The sequence below is a fragment of the Microtus pennsylvanicus genome, chromosome 2 (genome assembly GCF_037038515.1).
Source record: "Microtus pennsylvanicus isolate mMicPen1 chromosome 2, mMicPen1.hap1, whole genome shotgun sequence".
NCBI lineage: Eukaryota > Metazoa > Chordata > Mammalia > Rodentia > Cricetidae > Microtus > Microtus pennsylvanicus.
In genome coordinates, this window is record NC_134580.1 from 91841219 (window position 1) to 91860914 (window position 19696).

General features: G+C 42.3%; 1 protein-coding gene across 4 annotated transcripts in view; it reads left to right on the top strand.

The window, feature by feature from the left end:
* The window catches only part of Fmn1 (formin 1), a 369449-nt gene that overhangs the window by 109874 nt on the left and 239879 nt on the right, over nucleotides 1-19696 (top strand). For 2 of the 4 annotated variants that reach the window (XM_075961724.1, XM_075961726.1), the window contains exon 5: nucleotides 7315-7432. The exons of 1 other annotated variant lie outside the window; for it this stretch is intronic. In XM_075961724.1, coding sequence (XP_075817839.1) covers nucleotides 7315-7432 — 118 coding nt within the window. Of the gene's footprint in view, nucleotides 1-4164; nucleotides 5894-7314; nucleotides 7433-19696 lie in introns of those variants that run through there. One more of the 4 variants, XM_075961727.1, reaches the window with a different exon arrangement.

Below are 19696 nucleotides of genomic sequence, written 5' to 3' on the forward strand. Positions count from 1 at the left end.
GTAATGCTCACAGCCACCATGACAGTACTGTCATCCCCTGGGTGACAAAGCTGCAGCACAGGGAGCCTATGTCACTTGCCCAGAGGCAGGCTAATAGCTGGCGAGCTTGGATGGAGCCTAGGAACCAGAACCATACTCCTAACTGCACGCAGCTCTTGTTCATGACAAGATCATGCACACCCTGCTCTCTTAGTTTCATAGCATGACCAGTATCACCATTCTCCTTTCAAATCCTCTTATGTTGTTGTCCGTATTTAACCCATTTTCATGGCAGAGCCAGCCTTGGAAATATTTTACACTGTTGAACGGGAAAAAGCCGTTATCATTGGAATTTGTCCTTGCAAAGTGCCTGGTTTTGTTTTTGTTTTGTTTGTTGGTTGTTTTTTCAAGACAGCATTTCCCCTGGCTGTCCTTGAACTTACTCTGTAAGCCAGGTGAGCCTTGAACTCAGAAATCCAGTTAAAGGCATCTACCACCACAGCGTGGTTATATAGTCTGATTTTTTTCTATTCAGCTGATTAGTAGAAATAGTTGATGGCTGTTATTGGGGCTGGTATTATTAGGAGAAGCCTAATATCGCCTCAGGCTTGATTTACATTAGTGTGGACTCTCAAGTTTTGCTTGCATTACTCTGAACTAAGTAGAAATAATGTGTTAGAAGACGTGGGCAGCGTGCTTCAGGGCGGCCAGGAGATGGGAGCTCTCAGAGTCAGCTGTAGCCGCTGTTTAACTCCTCTGGACTTCAGATTTCTTCATCTTTAAAACCAGGTCAAGATATCTGACTTGTAACGCAAGGTCCACTTTAGCCTCAGCTACAGACATGTCCTTCCCCAATCCTATGATCCTTTTAATGAAACGTCACAATTGTAGATGTCATGATTTCATTCGCTCTCCCAATGTTATATCAGGCTTCATTTGGTGAACTGAAAGATACTCCCTGGACTCAGTACAGGCCACCTTCACCCATTATTTTCTCTTCATTCACAGTGATACAGGAGAGAGATAGCTCTCTGTCCATTGTAAGGGAAAGGGACCCAGGACAGACAGTGCAAGTTGCTCACATACGTAGTAGAACGGAGGTTGGAATTAAAAGGAAGATTAAAGGTTAAGATGAGAAAGTCGGACAGAACAGAAAAAGCAGGGGACAGAGCTCTGAGCCACCGACAGCAGGCCACCAGTCCCTCTCTGAAGCTCCCGAGGAATGACCACAAAGTAGTACTGTTCTTCTGTTAATATTCTTACTTTCTAACATAGCTGATTGTTGACAGACTAACGGTAGCAGGAGACCACCCCAGACTACTCTATAAGGAGCCGAAAATGAGGTAACCAAGAAAGACTGCAGCTACATCTTAGTGACTGGGAGGGAGTTAGCTCTTTGCTATGGTAAAGCTACAAGTTGCCCTTGTAAATAAGAGCACAAAGAAAGTCTAGTGTAGCTGACAGCTGCGAGACATTTGCAAAGTCGGAAGGCAGCAATGTGGGTCAAGTGACTAACAGCTAGAAACAGTCAGTGTCAAAGCCGGAGTCAGGGCTGGACAGAGGGAGGCGTCGTCTACCCTGACTGTGAAGACAGTCCATCAGCAGTGTGTGATCATCTCCCAGGATGGGCCACGGGTATAGGCATAATGAATCTAGGTCCACCATTGGCTTAGCCCTTGAAGACCCAGAAATTAACTAATCTCAGTAGAGATGATCCCATTCTCTATCTGGTTTCTGCCACAACCCTACAAATCTTCTAGACAAGGAAACTTCAATGGCATTTTCCTCTCGTAGAAACTCCTCTGCTGGAAGTTTCTCTCAGTTTGCCTTCATTTCTGACTTTTCTGTAATAATTTTCCTAAATGAATAATTTAAATTAATTTCAGATAATAATTTAATTATTTAAATTATATAATTGTTAAACATTTAAATAAATAACTATTTAAGTAATTTGCCCTGAAGTTCCAGCAATGTAAAACCATAGTCATTTTCTGTCAGTAAGTTTTTGTGACGTCTGTCTCTGTGTCATCCCAAAGGAGAAAGTGTCCCTCAGACCCTAAGAAGAGTCTCCCACCTTTGTAATTTAAGACTGGGCCATGTGTGGTGTCCTACAAGAGCCAGCAGGAAGTCAACTTCTGAGGTGTTGAGGGTGGTTAAGAGTGAATTCTCTAGTCAAACTCTGGTTCCATTATCCATTGGCCCTAGAAACATGAGTTACTTCATCTTTCTGGGTCGTTTTTCCAGCAGGATAAACAGAATCAATTCCAAGCTAGAGTGGCTGTCTCTATCTAATGAGATAGTATTTGCAAAGCATTTAAAACAGTGCTTGGGCACATAGTAAATGTTCCGTTCTAGAAATTACTGTTCATTCACACCCACTACCCTATGAAACTCTACTCAATTAAGTTCTGTTCACTTTGATTTCTTAATCTAAAATAAGTTCAATAAAGCCTTACTACCCGGAGCGAAGGGGTGTCAATCCAATAATCCCCAGATCCATTTTCTATAAAACTATGTTGGTGCCCGTGGATAACGAGGGGACACTGAAACCCTTTAAGTCTGCTCAGTACTATGGTGTAGAGGGACTAACGACCCCTTCCAGCTTGTATTTTTGCCCAAGTCTATGGAGGTGCCTGAAAACTTACTCTGGAAATCAGTCCTAAGATATATATGTATCTGAGCAAACGAAACATCCTCAGAGAGAAGGAAAACACCAGGTGTGCAAAACTCCACCTCTAGTCTGGCGTTCTCTGTGTATAGCTCTTGAAACTGGTGTAATGATCCCTTCTTTCCACGATCTCAAAGAAGGCAGATTTTTATCAATAGGCATTTCCTATAGAGCGGAAGCTTATTCAGAATGACACCATCAGATCTCCCCTTACCCCTTTATTTTGCCCCGATGTTCACTTTGATTCTGTTGTTTTGCTCTGCTGGAGACTGAGCCCAAAGCCTTGTGTGTGCTAGGCACACATCCCACTGACTGAACTGAAGCCCCTGGCACCACACCTTTTCCATTTAGGTCATTTAGTCATCCCAAAATGTCAGTCGGGGTCACCCAGAAAGGCTCCGTTTCAATTATGGTTTGTTCTTTCTGTTCTTTCCTATAAGGTTTGTAGGAATACACACCCTCTTTGGTTATGTTTTCTTTTTTTGCAATCATACAGTGTTTTAAAAATGCATTATTGCAAACCTTTTGGGTTTGACAGGAAGCCATTCCCAAGAGGTCACTAGGCAGCTAAGACTCCCTCACCCCATATCCTCAGGTCTCTGGGTCTGTAGTTTATAATCAGAATAGTGTTTTATCCAATCAGTGCTGGGTTTCTTTGCTTTTGCTTTTTTGCACAAAATGGGCAGTGGAAACCAAACTGATAGACGTTTTAGACCTTTGCAGAAATAAAGATCCTTGGGAATCTTGGCTGAATGACTCTGACCAAGAAGGCAGGTTCCATTCAAAAATCGTGCTATACCAGGTCCATGTATTTGACTGCAACACCAAAGCGGGAAAGGAGTCCCTTCTGCCACCAGGATTTATAACTCACCGAGGAAGTCACTGCTGCTGAACAGAAAGAGACCTAAGGTTGGCTCTCAGCTCAGACAGTAATCACAGGCACACGGCTGGGGCTGTTTATTCTGCTGCCCTACAGTAGGTGGACTGGGGCGTGGTGGGCGTGCTTGTTTAAGTACCTGTTTGCAGAACACCCAGGCTGGGCAGAGCTAAAACAGCCGTAATCTGAAACCAGTCTAGTTGGTTTTCCTTCCCAGCAGTCAGAGAAAATCTGCATTCCAGATGAAACCTGCCAGCTAGCTGAAGGAAAGCTTTTAAAAACAAAAGACATTCCAGGGGTAGTAAATTAACTACGTCTGAGAGTTCCGGGCACTTTGAGAGGATCTTTTTCTTTACTTTCTGACTTTGATTAGGGTTTTGCAGGAGGCTGTGGATGTGGGCGAAATGCTGGGGTGTGGGGCCTGGCTGGGAAAGAGGACTCACTTCATAAATCCTTTGGTCGTTTTCTGCTGATTCACTTTGGAATCTCTTGGGCTGCACCAGGGGGTGGGTCAGGACTGTCAGGACCAGCTTGCCGGCTCAGCACTTTTAGGAACCTCAACTTGCTCACCAATGAGGAAGTTGAATGTGACCAGGAGACTCGTAGGCACTGGGCGGAGCTCCTCCTGAAGTCCTGGGCAGGGATTACGGGACAGGCTGACTTTGCCGCGACAAAAAAGCCTTTTGTCCTGGGGAGTAAATACGGAAGTCCAGAAGAGCAGCCTGCCTGCCCATGTGTAGTAAGGTGTGCAGCCCCAGCTGCTTTGGGACATAGAATTGCCCAGAGTTAACAAGTTGCCCTGGGCACGCCGGCCGGCATCGAACAGACCGGAAGCGAGGACTCTGTGACCTGAAAGAGACCAAGTGTGTTTTCTGAGCTGCTGAAAGCCTGGCTGTCTCCCCGGTGCTGTAGCTCTCTGTCCTGTAAGTCAAGAGCAGATGGAGCGGATAAACTGAGCGAGCAGAGCAGGTAACACAAGGTAGAACTTCTGTCAAGGCCACTGCGGGGACATGGAGGAGGCTGGTAACTCTCTCAACAGCAGAGATGAGCTGGAACCAAACAAATCCGAAGCCGGACTTGAGATGGCTCAGTCGATCCTGAGTAAATTCTCTATGAAATCCCTGTTTGGATTTACAAGTAAATTGGACTCCTTGGATCCCGAAGAGGAAGATGCTGTGCTGAAGGCATTTCGCAGTTTAGAGGTGGATTCCGCTCCTGAGAGAGACAATCCCAGCGAAGGCTCAGATCAGTCACAGGCAGAAGCTCCAGTTCCACCTGATCTTGAAAATGATGGGAACTCAGCAAGGGCGGAGACAGGATCCGAGGGAAGTCAGGGGAAAGTCAGATTGAGCACCTCTTCCCGTGGTCATGAGCTGCGTTCACCGGCCTCTGTGAGTGTGGATAGCGAGGATGTCCTTTGGGTCCGTGGGACCTTGGTTCACACCACAAGTGATTCTGACTCTGAAGATGGTGGCCAAGAGGCAGAAGAAGGAAGTGGCCTTGATACGCGGGAGTCCACCACTGTTGTTTTATCTAAACCATCTCAAGAGCCCAAAGAAAGCCTGGAAGATTCGGGAGAAAATGACCACACTGGGGAAACTGATGATGCAGAACTCCGCGGTGATTCTCAGAGAACTTTACCTGAGACAAGTAGCAAAGTGGACCCCGGGGGTGGTGATAGCCACAGGCAGGGCCAGGCTGCGGAAGAAAGGTCCCAAAAGCCACCCGCAGCAACAGACCAGACTGTTGCTGTTGCTGAGGGTACTGTTTGTAAAAGAGAGAGAGACACTCCGGGGGAGAAGTCGTTCCAGCTTCCAGCTTTCTTTAGTGGGCTCCGTGTGCTAAAGAAGGGGGCTACAGCGGAGGCCGGGGAGACCATTACGGAAATCAAACCCAAGGATGGGGACTTGGCTTTGCTCAAGTTGACCCAGCCTGTTCACAAGTCTCTGGTGCAGGGAGGCCAACAGACAGTGAAGAGCCAGGGTAGAGCAACTGATCCGAAGGCCACGCCCACTCTCCTGGAGCAGCTATCTCAGCTGCTCAACATTGACATGCCAAGGACTGAAGTCAAGGGAGCAGACCCCGTACTCCGTGGGGCAGACGAGATGGGCTATAGTACTGAGCAGGAGAGCCAGAAGAGTTCTGGAGATGCCCAAGTTCAGGATGGCCAGGTGAAGTCGAAGCCACCAGAGACTGCCCTGGAGGCCTTTAAGGCCTTATTCATCCGTCCCCCTAAAAAGGGGACCACCGCTGACACCTCCGAGCTGGAAGCTCTCAAGCGAAAGATGAGGAACGAGAAGGAATCACTGCGCGCTGTGTTCGAAAGGTCCAAGTCAAGGCCGGCAGACAGCCCCACTGACCCCAAAAGCGTATGTAGAACTGGGTTCTGCATTTTAACATAAAATATCATGCTGTAATTATTTTTTGCATTCCAGGTTTTCTGTTAAGATGAACCCTAGTTGCCCGATCTTATTAGTATTTTAGGTAAACAGAAATTAATGTATTAAATTTGTCTTGTGAATGACGGCGAAATTGGACAGAAGCACATCTTTTTCTTCTGTTTTTTCTTGAATGTAATTGTAGTCTGTGTGAGGATGTGTGGGAAGGAAGGGGAACTGTGCACCCTGAGTTTAAACATCAGGGCTCATTGCGCTTATAAAACATTAGCAACATGGGGAAGTAATGGGATGTGCGATGTGTAAGTGCGGCCCAATTTATAGAGATTTCCTCACTGTTCAATTACACTCCTGCCTTTGAAAGTAATGCCATTTAGCTAAATATGTGCTCATGATGTAACTGAAATGGTCTGTGTTCCTTATGTGGTTTCCTGGCTGAGTACTGAATTTAGGATGAGAACTGGATTTTAATCCCCACTCTGCCTTTTATGGCGAGGTGACCTTGATAATTTCTGAGCCTGTCTCCCCATATATAAAAACAGGAACCTAGCCCTAACACGTATGGAAAGAATAAATGGAATCAGAGCACAAGAGAATCTAGCTAGTAAAAGTTGGAATTATTCAAAGAAAGTTAATTTATAATGGTCAGGAAGTGTTTGGCGTTGAAAATTAATGGGAACAATGGATAGAATTTCTTGTTAAACATCAATTCAGTATAGGATTATCATGTCTGCTTGTATATTTAATTAAGCTATTAAAAATTAAGGTCTCTGGAAGATTATCATAGCTTGTAGTTAAATCTAAATGAACCATAGCATTTTAGTTGCGAAATTCAACTTCATTAAAATAACAACAACAACAAAAAACTTGAACATGGAATCAGTCCCTTTTATTTTGCAATAGGAAAGAATTAAAAGTAGTGTGGTATACTTAGAGAAGTGTGTGTTCAATTATTACTAACGTTCATGAAAAATGCAAACTTATTTTTTATTGTAAATAGTGTGGAGTTGTTTGGAGTACATTTGCAAATATTCCTATAAATGTGCCAGATGATAACGCATTTGTTTTTCTTTCTGCAGTTAAAAAATTAGTCATGCCTTTTAAAAAGGTGAATAACAAAAATAATACATACAGGTTTGCATGTTAGGTAGCTCTGAGGGTTTTTTGTTTGTTTGTTTGTTGTTTTGTTTGCTTTAGTTTTTACCCTTACCGTTTCTTTACCTTTCTGGAAAAAGGTTCATACTGTATTAAGATGGCTTAATTACAAGTAATGGGAGCAACGTACAACTGGCCATTAAATCTATATTAGAATTAATGTTAGGATGTATGTTTTCAAGAATCAGTTGGCTCTGGTCACATTTCACTTAAAATTATTCTTTACCTGTTTTGCACAGCCTGACCAGAGCCCCACAGAGCAGGACGACAGGACTCCTGGCAGACTCCAGGCTGTCTGGCCACCCCCAAAGACAAAAGACACAGAAGACAAAGTGGGACTGAAGTACACTGAAGCAGGTAATGTGGGAGGAACCTGGCACCCAGGAATGAACCCCTTCCTGCAATGGCTTTTTCATGCAAGTTCAGAAAACTCTCAGAATCAGGGTTTGGTTTCATGTACATTATAATGAAGAAGGCTTCTTCTGTTTTTGCTCCTGGTATTAAAGCATACCACTCTGCACATTTACTGCGAGTGAACCTCTTAGGGATGAAAGGTTCAGTGCAATGAATGAAAGGGGGCACACGTGTCAAGTAGGAGAGACTTTGGGGAACGAAATGGAGCAGGTAGATTACAAATTCTTCTGGAAACAGGCGCTCGACGCACATATAATGTTTGTGTGAGCTGGCAGCATCCGTAGAAGAGGCGAGTATGAGTCCCCAGGACTGTAATCTGATGTTCTGTTTGTCTCTGAGTAATGCTTCCCAGATAAAGGAACCTTGTGTGGACTGAACATACAGATGCCATATCAGTTACTCGCTCACTTTTGTTAGACAAAGCTTCATTTAATGCACGTCCAATTTTAAGGCAATCTAACTCTCTGGAAAACGTCCCAGGAACTTAACTTCGCTCTTTTTAAATGGAATAGGACTCTAGATATTTTACTCTTTAAGTAAAAGGTTCGCATGAAAATTTTTTAAAAAATCACGTAGAACTAGACAGGGATATATTTGAATTGTATGTATGTGTGGTAGGGGTCGGGGGTTGACTTTTATTGAAATCTCTTTCTTTCTGATATTTGGAGACTTATCTTTCATACCTGTTTGGACCGTCACTCTGAAATTTGCTTTGATTTTATTTAAATTAGAGGCTTACCTAGAAATTGGCAGGTGCTAGAAGAGACTTTCTGAGAAGCCAATCACCTTGGGTCTTTGCTGAGATTCTGCTTAACTAAAGTCACGTGATGGAAGCAAGTGGAGAGCCCAAGTTTGTGCTGCACTTGATCGAGCTTTTGCACAAACACCGCTGTTTTCCATATCAACCCTGGTCAATATCCTGGGCATGTTCCTCTGTAGAAAAGAATCATTTACAATCTTTTGTCTGTTCTGTGAGCCCAAGGACTTTGTGTTTTCCATCATCTTTCTTCCCCATGTGACAGGGGAGTCTTCATTGCTAAATCACATGACTTCCTTCACATTTGTATCTGTTTCCATTTCACTCACATTAGCAGTTCATTGCACTGAATCTTCAGAATCTTTAGAAGGTGAAAGAAAGTCCTTCCTTTATTATTCTTTTGTTTGTGGCTATTATTATTATTATTTATTTATTATTGCTGTTGGTAGGCATGCATATCAAGTTCAGTCTACATAATTAGAGAGAAATACTTCTTTTTGGAAGTTGGTTCAGAAGGCTGTTTTGTTTTGTAGTATCATGTGTCAGCAGTTGAGAATACACACATTGACAAAGCAGTCTGGAGGTGGTCTTTAGCTTCCACATACCCAATCACAAACTTGTGGTTTTTCTGGGACAGTAGCTACTTTATAGCATGTTATTTTTCTGTACTGCTTTTCTTTTTTTTTAATTTATTTTTTATTGAAAAAAAATTTCTGCCTCCTCCCAGCCTCCCATTTCCCTCCCCCTCCTCCCACTCCTCTCCCCTCCCCCCCACTCCTTTCCCCCTCCCTCTCCAGTCCGAAGAGCAGTCAGGGTTCCCTGCCCTGTGGAAAGTCCAAGGTCCTCCCCCCTCCATCCAGGTCTAGGAAGGTGAACATCCAAACTGACTAGGCTCCCACAAAGCCAGAACATGAAGTAGGATCAAAACCCAGTGCCATTATCCTTGACTTCTCATCAGCCCTCATTGTTCGCCATGTTCAGAGAGTCCGGTTTTATCCAATGCTTTTTCAGTCACAGTCCAGCTGGCCTTGGTGAGCACCCAATAGATCAGCCCCACTGTCTCAGTGAGTGGGTGCACCTCTCGTGGTCCAGACTCCTTTGCTCATGTTCTCCCTCCTTCTGCTCCTCCTTGGGACCTTGGGAGCTCGTTCCGGTGCTCCAATGTGGGACTCTGTCTCTATCTCCATCCATTGCCAGATGAAGGTTCTATGGTGATGTGCAAGATATTCATCAGTATGGCTATAGGATAGGGCCATTTCAGGTTCCCTATCCTCAGCTGCCCAAGGAACTAACTGGGGACATAGCCCTGGGCACCTGGGAGCCCCTCTAGGTTCAAGTCTTTTACCAACCCTAAGATGGCTCCCTTAATTAAGATATGTGCTTTGCAAAAATTTGGGATCTTGGGGGTGGGGTGGGATGGGGGTAAGGGGAGATGGGGAGAGAAAAGTGAGAAGGGGAGGATGGGGGGAACTTGGGGAAACAGGATGATTGGGATAAAGGAAGGGTGGATAGGGGAGCAGGGAAGCACATGTACTGCTTTTCTTATGGGATGAAAAATACTTTACCTTAGTGAAAACATATACAGCCATTTCAGTTTTCCCACATCCACCCAAGTTGTAATGCTATCTATGATCACAATATTGACCCACCCACCAAGTTATTTGCTTATCGTGGTCCAGACAGTGATTAAATGACCTAAAATTTGCCTTAACTATTAACAAAACAAAACAGAGAATACAATGAGTCCTAATTCCTGAGTTAGAGATTTTAGTCTTGATCTAATTAGTATGTCATGGCAGCCTTCCTAGCCATGATGAGCATTTGCTGAGGAGAGAAGGAAATAAATGTCATAAGTGCTTCTTGAATCCAGTCTAGTCTAACTGTGATGCTCCTTAGTCTTTGTTTTCTGTTATTCCCCTGTCTTCCACTTCTAGAGGCTCACAGGAGCATCCATCCCAGTTAACCTTGGCAGTGGTTCCTAGTCTTTCTGACCTGTGTTCTCAGAGCCATTAAGACCTTAAATGACCTGGGGAGAAGCGGGTAGATGAAAGAGGTACTAATGATAGTTCTTTGGTTGAAGTAATATGACAGCAGCAGCCTGGCTATGCGCTCCCAGGAAGCCCTGTCAGTGGCAGTACTTTGACACTACTCTGTTTTCGTGTTTGGCACTTGACTGCCTGGGAACCTTCTGGTACTGATGTATTGTAGGAGATGTGGTTTCCATAGAAGAATAAGATAACCCACACATTTTGTACCTCATTGGTAATTTGAGAAAGTTAACACACACATTTGCGTGTACGTGTGCTCGTGTATGAACGCGTGCGCATGTGCGCATGCACACACACACATACACACACACCATGCTTATCTTAAGCTCTGTTGTTGAATAAACTGAAATCTCAGAAGACTTTGGTGTGTAATCGAACCTATTTTGTGGACTCTCTATTGGTTTCCCTGCCCCTGGGAAAACATACTGAAATACCCAGCCTCTGGGGAGTTTATAGACAGAGCTCGAATCGAAGGCAATTCAAGGTAGCTAAAGTCTTGAGCTTTTACATCTTGAGTGTATTTTATTCTCACCAGAATTAATTAGTCATTAACATAAAGAAACAAGAGAATAACCCTTCACTATTTCTATCACATGTACGGTTGGGATTCTGTACTGTTGAAAGAGATGGTCAGTCCATGTCAAGCCTAGCTTTTCCATCATGGGTTCCCCCTGCTCCACTCTAGGATGACTCCCTCAGCCACTTTATTGCTTTTTCTTAATCAGTATTCTTTTGAGAGGCTTAAGAAATTACTTAATCCTATAAATTAATTTTTGTTCATGATAAGAAGGAAAGGAGCTAATATAGAAGGACCTGCAGTCTTAAATGATGGGTTCTAGGGTCTTACTAGTTTATATCAGTACTTCACAGTGATGCTCATGTCCACTGCCAACATCCTCCCTGCTGCCATCACTTAGCTCTCAGCATCCTTTGCGGCTCGGGACAGTGCAGTCACTTCTCTTGGCAGTAAATCTTTTGGGTTCTGCTGGAGCATCCACTGTTCTCAGGTGGCCTGTGCCCACATTTAGGGAATTGTTACTTCCAGTCTCTGAGCCCTAGGAACCCTGGCCATGTGCCATTTGAGAACTTTCACTTAGTGGACTTCAACAGGGGCTGAAGTTGGCCCCTACAGAGGGGTTGAGTTGGAAATTCGGTGTTAGTTCATGCTGTGCCTCAAGTGCTTTGCTCCTCCCAGTCACCTCCACCATGCTTATGCTGTGCCTTCCTATGTTGTTCTTTTTAATGAGATCCTGTCTTGTGTTCTGAAGGTCGCACAGTAACTTTGAACAGAGTACTTCAACCCCAGTTTTCTTGGCTTGGCCTGAGATAGTCTGGACAACAAGCTCCATATTCCTCTTGGAATCGCTGTTCTTTCTCTCAGTACGATTCTGTGCTCTGGATGGTCTTATGTTGTTGTTAAGTGGGTTCCTCTCTCTAATTTCCCATTGACCAAATTCAAAGAGAAGCCAGATCATCTGGAGCCCTTCACAGACAGGTCATAGAGAAAAGTGACAGCAAATCTCAAGAGACAAGTTAATCATGTCCTGCACAGGTACACTGCCTGCTGTTCCTTAAGTGATTTTTCTATTCCTTTTCCTCTCTCCCTCCATTTCACAGCAGAATTTAATTTGGAGCACAATCTGAATTAGAGAGATCACAGATTATTTTTTATGAATTATGAATTGATTTTACAGGAGGGTTTTAAGACTAGTTGCCTTCTCTCTGAACTTAGTTCATGCTTGCTTTGGACTTCTTAAATGGAGACTGCTCATTCATTTCATGGCTGCCCAGACCCAAGTAATTATATAGAAACTATATTAGTTACAGTCTATTTGGCTGATGGCTCAGGCATATTTCTAGCTTGCTCTTATGCCTTATGTTAACCAATTTCTATTAATCTATGTATCACCACAAGGCTGTGGCATTACCTCATTTTCTACATGCCTTGCTTCTTTGTTGGTTTACTGGCATCTTTCTCCTTCGGCAGCTCCATGACTCCGCCTACACTTTCTATATATTTCTGTTTGCATTTCCTGTCTGACTTTATTCTGCCCTGCCATAGGCTAAAGAACGGTAATAAAACATATTCACAGCATACAGAGGGAAATATCACATTATCTTCCCTTTTCTGTATAAATAAAAAGTAAGGTTTTAATTTTAACATAGTAAAATTACATATAACAAAACAGTTATCAATCAAGAATTATAGTTATAATATTTTTGTGAGTATAAAGTTTCATATCTAGTTTATCTTTTATCATAACTAAGGAAAACTATAACTATCTGTTTTCAACTCAACCAAAGACCCCAAAAGGTTATAATATTACCTAAGTAAACAGGAAGGGCATTGTAATCAACTTCCAAAACTCTAGCATTGATAGAGACTTCTCATTGCCTGGACAGTCACCCAAAGTTCTTCTGTAACATTGGGGCATCCATCTTCAGCCTAAAAGCCCATAGTATCTTGCAGACTTTTCCAGGAAGCAGGAAATTTGAAAATCTATTCTGCCTTGTACTAACAAATTTCATCAGTTGCTTTTTTTCTGTGTCCGGCAAAATGTCTGGCTGTTCTTTTGTAAAGCAAGAACCCTGAAGGACTGTCTCACCTGCAAGTTCAGCAGTCATTTTTCTGTGGATCCTGCATGTTCAATTTATACAGCAAACCATCAAGCAGTCCAGACAAGAGCAATTTCTTGTGCAAATGGCTAGCGTTGTCACACCAAAGGCAAATTCCATAGTAAGTTTCTTCAATTCCCATCAACCTCTCTCAAGGTTGTCTCATTGTGGAGAAAAGTCAAAGTTCTTAAAACATTTTAAATCCCATATTCTGTAGATTTTTGAAAAGTTTGAAGAATATCTAACTGAAATATATCTTTGTATATCTAGAAAACCTAACATGACTGTAAGTTTGACTATTATTGATGACTGTTAATCTATATTTCTTAACTATACATTATATTTTTAAATGAGCTACTTTAACATAATACCTTAAACAAGAGTAGAGATATATTTACACAGTGTAACAAATAGACCTTACATTTGTATCAATAAACCAAGATCCATACTAATATGAAGTATTCATCTCTATATATCATATCCCCCTTTAAATGAAAACAAGCATTTATAAACAATCATTTTGGGAATTTAGGTGTTGCTTTCTTCAAACTTCTTCCTGCTGTTTGTAGGGTGTATGGAGACCTTTCAGGGGGTCTTGTTCCATCAAACCATATTAATTTAGGCTGGAAGGAATCCACGGATTCTTATCTTCTGTGGAAACAAAAGCAGAACCTCTTTTCAAAAGTAACATATCCTTAGACTCAAATTTTGAAGTCAAGATATCTCTAAAATATATATGTTGGTTTAGCTTAGCAACCTGTGCAATGAAATGTCTCTCTGTACTGAGCTTATTCACAGTCAAAAATTTCAGGCAAACACAGTAATATGCATATCCAGATTCTCTGTGTATGTTCCATCTTTACATGGCTCATTTTTTTTACTCTATTACTTTTTAATGTTTAATTATCTTTACTCCTTTCATCTTTGACTTTCTGTACTCTTTCTTCTCTTTCATAAGCCCATGCACATTTTCCAACACTGTGACCCATTCAGAGGTCTGTTTTGTCTGAATCTGTCTTATTGTATATCTGTAACCATTTTCTGACCAGGAGTGCTTTTAAAATGGTAAGCAGCTTGGTCTCAGTGGTCCTGGACACTGGCTCTGCCTCTCTTGGACTTTTAATATACCGGAGGTATATTTGCCACCAGCTCTGCGATCCATGCTTATTGCCCCAGCTCTAGGGATGCAGCAGATCTCTGTCATCATTAAGCAACTTGTAGCATTCTGCTCACAAACCCCATTTAAGTGCAGGACCTCCTGAAAGAGCCAGAGCTGCCTTATCTTAAAGAGGCTGTGAAGTTTTTGCCTTCTCTTAAAGGAGCCACACCTCTGCTTGCAGCCACCAAACAGAGCCTATTTGAAAAAAATGTAGATGCCAAGAAGCTGTGCTTGACTCACCTATTTTGTGGGTCTAGAAGCCCTCTTTTTTTTAAAAAGCTTTTTTAGGTCTTATGTGGCTCTATGCCCCAGAAGATGGGCATCATTTTGTAAGCGGAGACTGCACATTTATTTTCTGGTGGACAGTAACCACACAGAAACTGTATTAATTACAATACCATTTGGCCAATGGATCAGGCATTATTTCTAACTAGCTCTTATGTGTTAATTTAACCCATTTCTATTAATCTATGTATCACTACAAGGCTGTGGCATTATCTCATCTTCTACATGCCTTGTTTCCTTGGCAGTTGGGTGGCATCTTTCTCCTTCAGCAGCTACAGGGAGTCTCCCTGACTCTACGTCCTCTCTCTATATATCTCTGTTTGGATTTCTTATCTGCCTTTATTCTGCCCTGTTATAGGCCAAAGCAGTTTCTTTATAAAACCAATGGTAATAAAATACATTTCACAGCATACCAAAGGGAGTCCCACATTAGACTTCTCTGGGCTGTGTCTGTATATTTCATTGGCATCTTCAGCTCTGTGGTACCACAGCACACCTCACAGTATGGTACCTCCAGTTCTCCTACATACTTCCAAAAATATTTTTTATTTTCTGATATATCTGTTCTTCTGAAACTTCACAGAGAGGTCCTTTTTTGGAAATTTTTCTTGGGATTGCATTGCCTTTTAAGTTAGTATGCAATGGGAATGAAAATGCTTAGTGTTCACATATATTATAGATAACTCTTTATTTAGAGTGTTTTATGATTTTCAAAAAATTAAAAATAATATTTGCTTATGTATAAACATGTATTTATATATCCTTATATATTATGTCTTCTAGTTTTGCTTTAAATATATCTCTAGACACATTATTTAAAGATAGATGCAATTGTTTGAATTTGTTTCTTAGATTAGTTTCCTGTTTCTAGAATAATTCTCACAGTCTAATGACTTAAGCTTCTTGGCTTTTGTGGACTTTCTTCCCAAGTCCGACATTTGTCCCAGTTAGAGTCATACTTGGACTCAGTGAATACAGACCTTCCTTCTCTGAGTCTTTGTTTAGTGACTCTAAATGTCTTGAGACTCCTTTAAAACACAGGATTGGGGCTTGAGAGATGGTTCAGCAGGTAAAGCACGTACCTGCTCTTTCAGAGGAGTAGGGGTTGATTCCTATCACCCATATGGTAGCTAACAGTGTGTGACTCCAATTCTAGAGGATCTAACACCCTCTTTTGAACTCTGAGGGTACTGCATGCATATTCTTCACAGATGTACAAACAAACAAAACACTCACACACATAATATAAAAGCAAATAACTCTCAAAAATTTAACTAAAAATGTAGTGATAGCCAGAAGCTACTGAAAAACATGCTGCCATCCGCATTGTAGGGTGTGTCTGATGCCTAGCCTTGTGTGCATGCTCCCAGGTTCAGATAGTCTGCCATGCCTGCATGCATGCCCCAGATTCAGGTGAGGAGCCTCTGTTCTTGGCACTTACTCCTTTCCTACCCATCTCCTACTCTGTTCTGTGATTGATAACATTTCTCCGTATTTTATTGTGGTGTGCCTAAAAGTCCTAAGAGAAAGTAAGCTTGTGGAATCTGGGACTGGAGAGATGGCTCAGAGGTTGAGAGCACTAACTGCCCTTCCAGAGGTCCTGAGTCCAATTCCCAGCAACCACATGGTGGCTCACAACCATCTGTAATGGGGTCTGATGCCCTCTTCTGACTGCAGGGATATACACACAGACAGAATATTGTATACATAATAAATAAATAAATCTTTTAAAAAAAAGCTTGTGGAATCTGAAACGTGTTAGCAACTTTACAAGTTAGCAAACTGCTTGTAGCACAAGTACTTGTTGAATTGCCAGCCTCTGCATTGCTCATTGTCGGGGGCCCTGAGTACCAGCCTCAGTACCCCCTCAGTAGAATGCAAGGCAAGCAGGGAACTGAGGGTAAAAAGATTAACTCATGCACTGCGCGTTACCTCTGCATCTTCTTTATTTTTCAGGCGGGGGAGGGGAAGTGAAGTGAAGGGACGCAGAGAAGAAGAAGAAGGGGAAGAATAAGGAGAAGAAAGAAGGAGAGTAAGGGGAAGAAGTAGAAGTAGCCAGGAGAAGAATGAGAATAAGGGGTGATTTCCACGAGGTTTCTAGTTTTTATAGACATAGTTGGAAAATTCCATAGGTAAGGACAATGATAATATGCATATCAAAAATCACAGAAAGGGCAGGTAGAACCTGACAAAGCTGCACTCTGGAACAGGTGACACCACCCAGGAAAGAGCCAGCATCCAAGGGAAAGACCTGACACTCCAATCCCTTAGATAAAGTAAATGTAATAAAATAATTAATAAATTACTAAATGTCCCTGAATTTACCCATTCCCCTCATCCAAACTCTTTTGTGATAACCAGTTTGGGGGACTCTCAGGTCTTTTTGTTAGCAGTGGTGGGACACACTACCTTCCTACTCTGTGCCTGTGTTCTTTAGACATCTCTATGTGGTCTGTTAGCAGGTAATTTTGTGGGAGAATCAGGGCCTCACAAGGTTTCCACCGATATGATGGTGACTTTTCCAAAAGTCAAGTGTGTTCCCGCAGCTCTGCAAAATGGGTTATTCCATGTGGACATCCACTTCCTGTGGATCTGCCTATTGGTCTGTCAGCTGGACATTTACTTTATATAGTCTTGTGAGCTCCAACAGCTCATGGGAGGGGCAAGGGGACAAAAGCACTCACATCTTCTGATAAGAAATGTGGACATTTGTTTTCTCTGCCTCTGTACATCTAGAAAACCTTATTCTCTACTGCTAACACTTGGAGCTAGGCTCGAGAATGCCATAAACACTGTCGTCTGAGTGTAAGGGTGGCCATGGCTTTTGTAGAAAAGAGAACTCCGCACACAGTATTGAAGTTCATATGAGCACACTGTCAGCGTTGGCATGTCTCCTGGGATTTAACCTTTCAGAAGCTTGTAGCAGCTCAGAACAGCTTGGAAATGTTCCTTATTGAGAGAACTGTGGATCAGCCCAGCCCTCACCTGAGTATCTGTCTACCCTCTGGTTTGTTTCTCATTTGCCTTTGTATCTTTGTGGAGCGAGGGAGTACTTCCTGGTGAGTCAGACATCTTTACTTCATCAGACAGGAAGAGCTAAAAATAACTTGGAGTGTTTTATTGGCTCACTGTAGTTTGAACTGTAATTTCCCCATTCATGGCTAACAGAGTATGTTAGCTATGGGTGGATATTGCTTTAAAGTCATGTGTCTAGAAGAATTGTGCTGGGTCCTCTGGAACTGCCTAGGGGATGGATTTACTTGTGTGTTCTACGGGCATTTGTATCAATCTGCCATCACTTTCATGAAGTGATTTTGGGAGGACATAAACTGGAAGCTATACAGACCAGAGACCAGGACAGCCTTGCATTTTGTGGGTCCATGCAGACTGGCAGACTGGGAAGCTGGAGGTGACGTGAAAGTGCTAAGCTTCCGTTCGTTGGCTGTAATGCTTGGAACCGTGGAGAGAAAATAACTTTCCCAAACCAAATCGCTGCTAAAGCTTGACTATCAGCAAAGGAATCTCTAAGTGCTGACCCCTATACCATGTTCAAAAAAATTTTGGGGGGTTTTTGTTTGTTTGTTTGTTTACACATTTGTTTGGTTATTTGCCCACTATTCAAGGGTTTGCACATCACCACACACAGAGCTCAGAGGATACCTTGAGGCATCAATTCTCTTTCTTCCATCAGTGGGTATTGGGTGATCAGACTCAGGTTCCCTGTATATATTTATATTACAGCCTTAGTCAGACTCAGGTCCTCTTTGTATATATTACAGCCTTAGCTCTGTGTCTTTACTTCATGTTATTTTTTATTACAGAGTTTTATAGGCAAGTCTTTCTAGGATTTTTGTTGTTGCAGCGGTTTATGCTTTTAAGAAGACTTTCCCCAACGGGATGATAAAAACATTGTTTTCATTTTTGCAATACATGTTTAGATTTATTTTTAAAGTAATATATTCATTTATATTAGCAAGCCACTGGTATTTTGTTTTTCTTAAACCAATGCCTACCTGTGCAGCCTCATCCAGTAAATGCTACACTCTTACAAAAATGCTAGTTCATTTTGTGCATACAGATTCGTTCCATGGTTTGATCTCTAGAAAGAGATCTTTTTCTAGAGATCAAACTAGACTATTTATTTTAACTTATTGTAGTTATTGCTGTATGTGCCCAGATGTTGTGTCAATCACCTCAATTTGCTTTTTCCTCTAGATTCTTATACACACAAATTCTGGTATATAAACTCCTTTACAGTGAGTTTTTCAGGACTGGTGACATGGCCCTGAAGTCAGCAAAGTTCTTGCTGCACAAGCATCAGGAGGCCCTCAGATCAGCCTCCAGCACACACACTTACAAAGGCCAGGCATAGCGATGTGTATAGTTCCAGTGCTGGGGAGGCATAGACAGGCAGATGCGGAAGACTTACTAGCTAGCTGGTGTCGAAGAATCAGTGAGCTCAATGCTCAATGAGAGACCAAAAGGAAGCAACGATGTCCAAAATAGTTGTCCTGTATACAAATCGTTTACAGAGACAAATGTTTATCTGTGCATATCTTAATGCACTAAAATTTGGGGAGATAGTTCAGTTAGTGAAATCCTTGTAACACAAACATAAATTACTTTAGTTCAATCCCCAGAACCCACCTAAAAATGCCAGATGTTAGGGCTTGTAATCCCAGTGCTGGGGAGGTGGAGACTTAGGGCTCATTGGACAGCTAGTTTGGCCTAAAAGCAGGACAATGAGAGACCCTGTCTCAAAAAAGATAGATGATGTTCCTAAGGATGACACCCAGTGTTGTCCAGTGGGCTTTATACACATGTATGTGTACTCACACACTTATGTATACACACATACGCACATGTACAAAGATGTAAAGAATTAATAAACTGGGCCTGGTAATTCAGGTCTATAATCCCAAGTACTCTAGAGGCTAGAACAAGGACATTCCAAGTTCAAGACTATCTCTGATTACAGATTATGTTCAAGGCCAGTCTGGGTTAAAAAGATAAGAGCTGTGAGATGTTCAAGAGTATCTGTTGCTCTTGCAGAAGACCTGCCTGGATTTGGTTTTCAGCATCTACGGTGCTGCATAATTGTCTGTCACTCTAGTTCCAGGGATTTCAACACCTACTGCCTCCTTGTGTGTACCTGTGTACATGTGGTACTCATACAGACAAGCACATACACATACATTTATACACATAAACAAGTAAATAATTAAACAGTAAAAAGAAGGCTGGTGGTACATGCAGTGACAGACTGCTTCCCCAGTATGCAGGCCACCCTAAAGTCAAATCATGGTAGCACAAGAGAATAAACACACACAGACACAGATACA